This window comes from Meles meles, chromosome 5, assembly GCF_922984935.1.
Source record: "Meles meles chromosome 5, mMelMel3.1 paternal haplotype, whole genome shotgun sequence".
In the NCBI taxonomy this organism is placed as follows: domain Eukaryota; kingdom Metazoa; phylum Chordata; class Mammalia; order Carnivora; family Mustelidae; genus Meles; species Meles meles.
In genome coordinates, this window is record NC_060070.1 from 103,034,545 (window position 1) to 103,045,976 (window position 11,432).

At 36.0% G+C, this 11,432-nt stretch overlaps 1 protein-coding gene and 1 non-coding gene across 2 annotated transcripts; both read right to left on the reverse strand.

The window, feature by feature from the left end:
* Positions 1-3,760: 3,760 nt before the first annotated feature.
* On the reverse strand, positions 3,761-4,143 carry LOC123942605 (60S ribosomal protein L10-like). Its single transcript, XM_046006638.1, has one exon. It carries the CDS (start codon positions 4,111-4,113, stop codon positions 3,811-3,813), a length of 303 nt encoding a protein of 100 aa, XP_045862594.1. The 5' UTR covers positions 4,114-4,143; the 3' UTR covers positions 3,761-3,810.
* Positions 4,144-4,173: 30 nt separating this feature from the next.
* On the reverse strand, positions 4,174-4,307 carry LOC123942921. The gene has a single exon (XR_006818544.1). It is a non-coding gene; the product is annotated as a small nucleolar RNA SNORA70 (small nucleolar RNA).
* Between the last annotated feature and the right edge of the window lie 7,125 nt (positions 4,308-11,432).

Below are 11,432 nucleotides of genomic sequence, written 5' to 3' on the forward strand. Positions count from 1 at the left end.
GTTTGTCAACCGTGGGCCACTCTTCATTCTTAAAATGCATGGAATTACTAACCCCATACAGCTCTCATCCCCTTTTCACTGATTATTTTCCTCCAGGGAGACAGATAATTCAACCTCGAGTTGAAAACTCTTACCGCCACCTTCCCCCAGGAAGGCACAGCAAAGTGAGATTTCAAGGTTACTGTTCATATAATTACAAAAGAGGTTATTAAATATAACAAAGTTACTGTCTAACCATTTCTTTTGACTTACCGAAAAACAGTTAAAGAAAAAAAAAAAAAAAAACCGAGAGGGACACACATTGAAGCAAAATATTCTTAGGAAATGGTACACTATGAACATTCAGGGAATAGTTTTATTTTAATTTATTTACTGTAAGTTTGTTAAAAAGTCATTTCACCAAATAATTATTGAACAACTGTTACGTTCTAGAAATTGTTCGAAGAGATATTCTGCTTTCTGAAAGATAACTTATGAACTATTTTTATTTAATACTAATTGTAATTACTTGAATTGTTATTAACTGCCACACATTTTACAAGTTTTTTCTCAGATATCATCATGGTAAGTAGATCAAGCGAGGTCCAACATGGCACTAGGTTAAAGTTAATCTACTGTTGCTGCACATGTGTCTCGTGCACGTGGCCAGGGGCCCCTTCTGCGAGCAGCACTCATTAAGGCCAGAAGAGTGCCCGTGTTCAGGGTGGCTATTAAAAAGACAACTAATATTTTTTTCCAATCCTAAACAGATTTGACCCTTTTCACAGGGCAAAGAGTCATGGAAGCCCCTTTTATAGTGCTAATATTTCCTTCCAAGGTGATTCTGCAAGTGAAGAAAGGCACTTAAAATTATTGATCATTGGCTTACTTATGTTTGTCATTATCTTGCTTTCAGTACAGATGCTGTGATTGTAGATACCAAAATATTTCTAGTAATTTTTCTGTATGATTTTATGATTTTTTTGGTTTATGTGTGTGGTTTTATTTATTATCATTACAGAAATGGACATTGGCATGCTTGCTAGAATGTTTGAACAAGATAGAAGGATGTAAGTATGATCGATGCAGGGTCTCCTATCCACCTGACTTGCCTGACAGTCTTCTTTCTAAAGCAACTAGCTTCTTGGGTTTTTTTTTTGGTTTTTTTTTTGTTTTTTTGAGATTTTATTTATTTATTTGAAAGAGATCACAAGTAGGCAGAGAGGCAGGCAGAGAGAGAAAGAGAGAAGAGGAAGCAGGCTCCCTGCCTAGCAGAGACCCTGATGTGAGACTCGATCCCAGGACCCTGAGATCATGACCTGAGCTGAAGGCAGAGGCTTAACCCACTGAGCCACCCAGGCACCCCTTGATTTTTGTTTCAGAGATAATCTATACATCTCTGAACATATAAATATCTTTTTGTCTTGTTACTCTCTTTCCATACCTAAGAGGGATAGACATATGTAGATATATACATATGTAGATACATACATATACATATATAGGCTGCATGAATATATTTATTACTTCTTTTCTTTTTCAAGGGGTTTCATAGCATATGTAATGTATGCTATTTTCCTTTACATTTTTTTCACTAGAAATATATTTTAAAAGGCCTAATTTTTAAAATAAATTTATATATTATTATTGAAGAGGGATAGTTTTACAATTTTTTTTTTTTGCTTTGTTTCAGGTTTCTCTTTTAAGCTATTGCATTTTATGCTAATTTGAACTTCACAACAATGAAACCAATATTTCAGATATTCATTTTGGTATGTCCTTGACTTATTAAATTTACCGTTGATTTTTAACAAACACCAACTCATTGTGGTTAGAAAAATACTTCCATCTTTTTATTATGCACATGGTCGGCCTCTGGAAAAATACGATGGCTGTTGCAACACTTCATGGGTTTCTCTGACTATCCCTCGTGATTTTTGTGCATTTCCATTTATTTCAAATCTATGCAAAAAATTTCCTTTTTTAAACCATCTATCCATATTTTCAGATGAAAATATAATTTTAAACAATTTTGTCTACAACATAAATGCTAAATAACACAAAAATCGAAAATGAAAAAAAGATTGATGTTTGCATTTGTATTATTATCAAGAAATCCATGATGATGAGAAGTGAAACTAAATGTAGTTGCATTTTTAAAACTAAGATTTGAGCAAAATTGCTATATGAAATCAAACTGCTTTATAGAAGTCAGTAGTTTTATTCTGAGAGCATTTTTTTAATGATTTCACAAAGTGATAAACTTATTTCCTTAAGTTTTTTTAAATTTTATTTATTTATTTGAGAGAGAAAGTGAGAGGGAGCATGAGAGGGGAGAAGGTCAGAGGGAGAAGCAGACTCCCCATGGAGCTGGGAGCTCAATGCAGGACTCGATCCCGGAACTCTAGGATCATGACCTGAGCCAAAGGCAGATGCCTAACCAACTGAGCCACCCAGGTGCCCATGTTTCCTTAAGTTTTTAAAAAAGTTATATCTATTAGATAGAGAGGGGAAGAAAGTGAGCATGAGTCAGGGGAGGGGCAGAAGGATAGGATAGAGAGAATCCATAGGCAGACTCCTTGCTGGGTGTGGAGCCTGACACAGAATTCGATCCCAGGACCCTGAGATGATGAATTGAGCTGAAGTCAAGAGTCAGACCCTTAATCGATTGAATCATCCAGGTTCCCCTTTAAGTTTTTAAACTTTAATTCCAGTATAATTAACACACAGTGTTCTTTTAGTTTCAGGCAGAGAATATAGTGATTCAACAATTCTGTGCATTACTTAGTGCTCATCATGAGGAGTGCACACTTTAATCTCCATCACCTATTTCACACATCTCCTCCGCCCACCTCCCCTCTGATAACCATCAATTCTCTATAGTTAAGAATGTTTCTTGGTTTCTCTCTCTCCTCTCTCTCTTTCTCTCTCTCATTTTTCTTCGTTCATTTGTTTTGTTTCTTAAATTCCCACAGATGAGGGAAATGATATGGTATTTGTCTTTCTCTGACTTATTTCACTTAGCATTATACACTTCAGCTCCTTCCATATTGTTGTAAGTGCTAAGATTTCATTTATTTTTTGGCTGAAAAATATTCCATTGTTTATATGCACCATATCTTTTTTATCCATTCATCTCTCCATGGACATTTGGGCCACTTCCATAATTTGGCTATTGTAAAATAATGCTGCTGTAAACACAGCAGTGTCTATATCCTTTGAGTTTTTGCATTCAGGGGGTGAATACCCAGGAGTGTGATTACTGGATCATAGGGTGGTTCTATTTCTAAATTTTTGAGGACTCCACATACTGTTCTCCACAGTGGTTGCAGCATTTTACATTCCTACCAAGAGTATAAGAGGGTTCCCTCTTCTCCACATCCTCTCCAACACTTGTTGTTTCTTGTATTTTAATTTGAGCCACTTTGACAGGTGTGAGGTAATGTCTCCTTATAGTTTCAATTTGCATTTCCCTGATGATAACTGATGCTGAGCATATTTTCATGTGTCTCTTGGCCATTTGTTTGTTTTCTTTGGAGAAATATCTGTTCATGTTTTCTGCCTATTGTTTAATTATTTGTTTTTTGGATGTTGAGTTGTATCTGTTCTTCATATGTACTTTCCATACTAACCCTTTGTCGGATATATTGAACTGGAAATACTTTTTCCCATTCCGTAGTTGCCCTTTAGTCTTGTTGATTGTTTCCTTCACTGTGTAGAAGTGAAGGAGAAGTAGAAGTAGAAGTGTGTATTTATTTATTTATTTTTTGGACAAGAAGTTGGATTTATTGGTGGGCATGAGTATGACGGGAAGGGGTAGTGCCAAGGTTCTCATGAGTGCAGAGCCCTCCATTTGTCCAAGGGACCACGGTTAGGGATGTATTTGACCCCACAGTCATCTGGGATAAGCCGCTTTTCAGTCACCATGTCTTCGAATTCATCTGCATTGAACTTAGTAAAGCCCCACTTCTTGGAAATGTGGGTCATCTGGCGGCCAGGGAACTTGAACTTGGCCCTGTGCAGGGCCTCAATCACATGCTCCTTGTTCTGCAGCTTGGTACGGATGGACATGATGACTTGGCCAATGTGCACTCTGGCTACTATGCCCTGGGGCTTTCCAAAGGCACCCCGCATACCTGTCTGCAGCCTAAATTGGAGATAGCCATGAGGTCAGACCCCAGCATCCACCAAAAGGGCTGTCTCCAAGGTCCCTTAGGGCAACCCATACAATCAACTGGCTGCATACACTACCGAGGAGGCTGCTGTTCGCAGCCATGGCACACTGGGCCCCCACAGACAAAGAGCCCAGTTGGCTTAATTGGCTGCAGAGGAAACTTTTTTATTTTGATGTAGAATAAACTGATTTTTTAATGCAAATCATACCCAAATAGCCATCTATGTGCATTGCAAGGAGTCCCTCACACACTTATAAACCCTTCTTTCCCTCAGGGACTTCATGTTAGTTATGCCTTTGACACATTAGCAAAGCACTCCCTCCTCAGGTGTGTTCCTGGTCACTGTGACTTGACTACTGCTCAGCTAACAATGCTTCCACCAAATTCCAAGTTATCCAGGCTCTCAGAACCAACCTAATTTTCTTACTTTCTTTATTCACAACATCCCATGCACAGACAAGAAATTGATATGCAACAGGAAAGTGCTACTGATTTTATTGTGTACAAAATCAAATCTTTAAAATAATTTAAAATTTATTTTCCTAAATCTGTAAATGATGATGGCAAAGTGGCGATGTTATGAGGAGCACTCCACATCCTGACAAAGGAGAATTGTTCCCTTAGCACTTTGACGCATAGGATAGTTTCATATGGGCTGGTAGTTTAATCAGAAATACAGGACCTGCTCTTCAGAGAGCTGAAGGTACCTGTCCTACTCAGAGTACAGAGTGTAGGGTCAACTCCAAGCTGATTATCAGTGAGTGGGTGGGTGGGGAGCACTAAGCCTTTTGCAACCAAAAGGTCCATCCTTTCCAATGACAGTGCTACATTTTTAGAAACCATGCCTTACAAATTAGAAATGTGCATGTCATAGTCTTTGAGCTATAGCCAAGTGGCAGAAGGCAGAACAATGGGTGAGAATTCTCCACTAGTGTCTGCAGAAGTAAGGTTTACTCTATCAGTGTACTGCCTTTTCCCTTCTAGCTCTATACCTTATCATGTAAATATTTCTATGTTGCATTTATCTATATATACCTTATTGTTTTAGTGGCTTATGAATCTGTCACCTATCTGCTCAATTTTTAATATATTTATTTGACAGAGAGAGCAAGATCACAAGTAGGCAGAGCAGCAGGCAGAGACAGAGGGGGAAGCAAGCTCCCCACCGAGCAGAGAGCCCAATGAGGGGCTCCATCCCAGGACCCTGAGATCATGACCTGAGCCAAAGGCAGAGGCTTAACCCCCTGAGCCACCCAGGTGCCCCCTTACCTGCTCAATTTTGACTTGAGCACATGATCTAGTTGTTTATCATTTTTATATTCTTATCTTCTAGTACAAAGTAGGTACTTTTTTTTTGTTTAAAAGAATAGCCAGGCCAGTGTTCAAATCCCACTACTACTGCAGTAGTTATTTAAAATTGAGTAATATAATTAATTTTCTGACCTCAGAATGGTTACCTGTAGCATAAAAATCATTATGTTGATGAAATTTATGGATGTATATGTGTGTGGAGGGGTGCCGGTGAATTGCTTGACATCATGCCAAGCATATTCTCTAAAATGGTAGCTATCATCTCTGTTAGTATTATTATTATTCAGTAATCTTTAAAATTAGATGGAGAGTAATTGACATGTCAGCCTAGTTTATATATAAATTTTAGTAGATTTATAGATACTTAAGATGTTCCTTAATCTGAGATAATAGCTGAACCAAGAGAGCATAAAACATAAATAATAAATCGATATTTATTGCAAATATTACTCTTACTTTGAACTTAAATATTCATATTTTCAATTTCATTTTAGGCCAATACTGATTATTTCTATGAGGGGTGTGTGTGTGTGTGTGTGTGTGTGTGTGTGTGTGTGTAATGTATTAAATTATCTAAGTGTGTGTTTCCATAGAGCTTCAAAATGTCACAGATGCTCAAAAAATTTTTTTAACCTAAGATAATAATTCTATTTTAAAGTGGCATGTATTTTTGTCTCAAGACATATTTCCGTTTTTTAACTTTTAGAAAATATTGGCAATATGTTTGTTTTGTGGTAATAGAAATAAACTGATTTTGAAGAGAAATGGAGTACTAGGTAAAGCTTGAGACTTTTTCCTCTTCCAGCTCAAATGCAGAGGTTTTTTATTTATGTGAAATGGTCAGTGAAACAGATAGAATAGAATATGTAGTTCATTGATACATATGGGACTTAAATTATTTTGTTAATGTAAATTATTTTCCTTTGAAATCTGACTAATTTTAAGTCTGCATAATCTTGAAAGTGCTTTGATGTGTTTAAATTTAATTATAGAGAATAAATATTTTAATGGTTTATCCTTTATTTAAAAAGGATAAAATAAAAGGGGCTAATGAACTGAAAAAAAAAGGTGGGGGCTAATGTACCTCTAAAAGGAGAGAGAAAATAGAAGGAAGAGTTTGGGGGGGAGAAGAGGGAAAAAAGAGAGCAAGATGAATAAAAAGAAGCATGAGGAAGAGAAGAGAAAAAGACAAAGAGAAAGGAAACAGGAGAGGAGAGAAGGGGAAGGGAGAATCTGTGGTTACAATCAAGATTATTTCTTTTTGAAATACCCAGAATACAACTAATTCAAAAGGAATTCATAGTGCTGAATTCAGTTAGATCCAGACATCTGCTTCCAAACGATAATATCCCAAACAGTAATTATTCCAAATACCACTATAAAGAGAAAAAAAGAAAAAAAAGTAAAGCCCTTCTTTCAGTGGCACTGGTTCAGAAATTCAAAGGTCACAATTACAGAAGGTACTGACAGTCTAAATGATATGAGTTCCAAGTGATTAAGCTGGTTCACAAACCTCTTAGAACCACAATTATGTGGAGAAAAGAGAAGTGTGAAGAAGTCACGGGCCATAAAGAGCAGATTCTCATCATTGCTAAATGGGTTTTCCTTGCTCATGAGATATGGAGCTTTAGATAAAACATCTGACAGACAAAGACTAGGACACTTTATCTACAATTGCCTATAAAGGATCGAGAGAAACAAGGAAAAAAAAACAGCATTTACAGTATGAAGTCAGCTGATCAAATAACAATTGCATTAAATATACTGAGATAAGCTAAGTCATGATAATGATTTGAACTTTAACTCTGGATGATGCCTGGAATATGGACCCATATTATAAAATGCCACAGATGCTAAGCTAACAGAAATATAAATTTGCTCAGTAACATATTTAAATATAAATTTATGATCTTTTAAAGCACTTTTGAGTACATTGCTATATTTGATATTTATCATAGTTATGAGACATTAAACAGGAAAGTGTCATGTTAGTCATTTTTTTTTCACCAAATAACATAATTGCTTAAAGAAGTTGAATTAAACAGAACTTAACTAGTGAAACTGGGTCTCCTGAATCCCAGATAAATGCTCTTTTCAATGACTGAACAATTGAACCTGTCATAATCATTCCCTGCAGTCATTTCCTGGTTCCTCTTGTAGAAGCTGGAGTTTCTTTGGGGGTTTTTGCCACCATACTGCTGTGCCACTCTATGACTAGTACCTGCCCAGTGGGATAAAGCCTGAAAAGAAAATGGAAAAGTCACTCCCTTGTCATTTGCTTCTTCAAATGTTGACTCCCCCTCACAATCTGCCTGCTTTTATTGTTAAAGTACCTAGGTAGTAGGTGTTTTGACTTTTTAAACAGTTTTTTTAGTTGTAATCTGAAGGCGGGGTAGAATGTGGTAGGTTTACACCAGGATAGCACACTAGAACTCCCTATTATTGATTTAACAGAATAACATCCCCATGAAGACATTTGGAAACATTCAGAAAAGTCAAGATACATTCAGGTGTCCCACACACATGCATTCCAATGCTTCTCTTCTGCATCTGACACTCTTGACCTCACATTCCTGAAAACTTTTTTTTTTCATGGTTCTCAACAGCTCTGATTTTTGTTTCATTTTGTTTTTATTTTGTCATCCCTTTGTCAGCCTAAGCCTTAAAATCCATGTTCCCTAATAAATTATCTTTGACTCATGCTTTGTTGATACTGGTTATGCAATTCTGGCTGCAACTTTCTTGCTTTTGAAAACTGCTCATATGCTAATGACTCACAAATATTTCCCTCCAGCCCACATCATGTCCTGACTTTTCTCACTAAGGTATCACGATGTTGGCTAATTGTTACCCCTCAATCATCCCCTACTCATCCCCAAATCAATATGTCCAAAATGGAAACACCTCCCCACAGGGGCCAAGCTCTGTAAATAGTGCTATAATCTGCTTATTGTCCAAACTAGAAGCCTACGAGTCATGCCACTGTGTCTTCCTTTCACTCTCCATACCCTGGCATGCCATATCATGTTTTATAAATGGTTTTTCTTTCAGTCTGTTTTCTCTCTATTCCAATTGTCCCTTCCCTTAGTACTTTGTCTAGATGAATTCGGGAACCATTTCTCGGGTTTTCCTCATACCACTCCCTTTTGCTCTTAAACTCATCCTCTTGGTTCCAGTCAGTGCCCTGCGTCTTTCTCAGCCTGTATTCTTTAGCCGTTCCCCTTCTTCTGCGAGATGGCATTCAGACTCCCATGCAAGCTGTCTTCATAAGCAAGTTCTCCTTAACTCATTAATCTACTTACCCACATCTCACCTTGTATTTTCATTACACCAACCCACATATATTTTCCTGGATCCATCATGGGGCTCATGCCCAGTGTCTTCATTTGATTAACTCTTACTAATTTTGCAAAACCATTTTAAGTGTCAAACAGAGTTAGACTTCAGTAGGGCTTAATCGTAACCATCAGGATTTAACAAAGTCTAGGTCTTGAAGGAGGAAAGGGAAAAGACTAGCACTAGGTCAATTGTAAAATGCAAACTAGAATTCCAAGTGGTGAATTTAAGCTGAGGATTTAGAAGGCATGGGGTTACTTGAAGAACCTAGCACCATGCCATTCATCAAAAAGGTTTAAAGGATAGTTTCAAATATATCTAATGGTATGTCAGCATTTTATGTGTTTAAAAATCTCTACTTTGATATGGTTAAGAAATTTATACCTTTAAGGGTGGTCTGCAAGTTATTTCACATATATTATCATTATTGAAAATAAATACATAGTAATTCACGTATTCTAAGGGTCTGATTTTTCAGATATTTTCTGTTATGGGAATTTATTTGGGTTGTAAAGAGAAGAATGGATGTAATTTATTTTTTTAAGAATGCTTATTTAAAAATTTCAGGTTTTGAATCTTCTCAGAAGGCCCAAAATGATTCAATTTACTTAAAATTTATTTTTAACTCTTTCAAAGATACTTCCAAGTTCACATTCTTATGTGAATATTAAACCTTTATAGCCTCCTACATGAGTATAATTACTCATACAGTTTTAAGGATTATAGCTATTAAATAATAATTTCACAATTTAAACTAATTAGTAACATTAAATCAACTGATTAACAGAACAAACCCAGGTCAGTTTATGTTATATTTTAACAACCAAAAATAAAAGGGTGAATTATTTTAAGGCAAAATATAAATTTGAAAATAGTCATTGCACAACATTTCCCTGGAATTAGAAAGTTAAAATGTTTTGGAATTGCTAAGAATAGAATTAATCTCATGACCACAGAGTAAGATAAGACTATTGTTACAAAATATCTTATTCATTCAATCAGTTATTTATTCTATAAACATTTGCCACAGCAACACCCTGTGGAAATACTATACAGTGTGCTAACAATACAGAGAGAAGGGAGGCTCTCCTGCTTCCAAGGACCTAGTCAGTGCAACAGGAAAGGAAACAATTAGAAAACAATGTGGCAAGTATTATAATCAAGCTGAGTACAGTGCATTTGGGGATAACATAAAGAATGTTGCCTTAAATCCATACTCTGATAGTTTCTTTCTGTAGACTAAAAAAGTAGCTTTCACCTCTATATGTGGTTATTTTAAAAACATATAGATATGTCTTTAATAAAATTAATAATCATAACATTTTCATTTTTGAGTAAACATGCACACAAGTCAGTGCCTATCCATGAGGTTGAGTTTATATAAAATAATTATATATTATTATATATACCCAGATATGTATACATATATAGTTAGTATAACTTAATAATAAAAATACAATAAATTTGAGACCCATAATTATTTTCATGAATTCTTTCACAATGCATGTATTTTAAATGAGAATGAGTAACCTAGGAGTAGCAAATAGGTTTTAGCCATAACTGACTACTGAAACTATGTGAAATGCAATGGGGATAAGAATTCTAGAGATGTCTAGACTCAGCGGGAAAGAACATGGTTATTGATTTTATGTGCTGTGGGCACAGAAAAGGAGAACACTGATACATTGTGCATGCCATCCTTAAAGTAGGTTAACAACAGAGATGTTAAATGGTTGGTATCAAGAACAAGGAAGAAGTAGGACTGCAGCATATTCAAATTAAATGTTGTTGGGAAAATTACATGTGAACAGTCATTCGAAGATGAAGCACTCCAGTAGGATGGACACCTATTACAGGCTGGGGCCAGCTGTCAGGTCTGAAGGAAGGAGAAAATGATTGAGGGGCATTGGAAGGGGGTAATGGAGCTCTGATGCAGACCAACTCCACTTTTCTCTCATTTGTGTTCAAACTGCAAATCATGAGGGGAAATAAACGTGTTTGGAATATATCATTTTATATTTGCTTGAGGTTGATTTTCAAGAGTCATCCTTTAGTGGGGAGAAAGTTTTTTACCTGGAAACACACATCTATTATGATTATAACTTTGAAGGTACAGGAGCTTTGGGGCAACAATAGGGGACAAAATAGTGTGTTGTTCAGTTACATTCATGCAATTCTTTAAAAACTGTCCTGAACTTGAATGCTAAACTCCACTGAACAACAAAAGACTTAGCTTGGTAGAATAACAATCTATAATTAATCACTCATAGATACAACATATTCGTGTTGAATATAAAATCAAATTAACACCAGTAGGTAAAGTGGTAGGACTTATTTTTAGAGTAAATCTTTTCCCTTGGCATAAACTATCAAGCTTGACATTTCCTGTCTCTTTGCTCCTATATTTTCAGTCCCTTCTCTCATACATTTTTATGTATACAAAATTGAAGCTGACAAGAATATTCCTCCCACTTGTTTGCTTTCCATAAGTGTATGTGTGTGTACTAGGGAGGCCCTTATGATATTCAGAAAGGGTATGCATCAAGTCAACTAGCAAATGTCCAAAGTAAAAATATGATATCCATTTCAAAGTTTTCTTAAATTATCGCATAGTAATCTGAAAGTCTGTAA

Coding starts and splice junctions, on each gene's coding strand:
- LOC123942605 (XM_046006638.1), bottom strand. CDS start 4,113: ATGCGGGGTGCCTTTGGAAAGCCCCAGGGCATAGTAGCCAGAGTGCAC.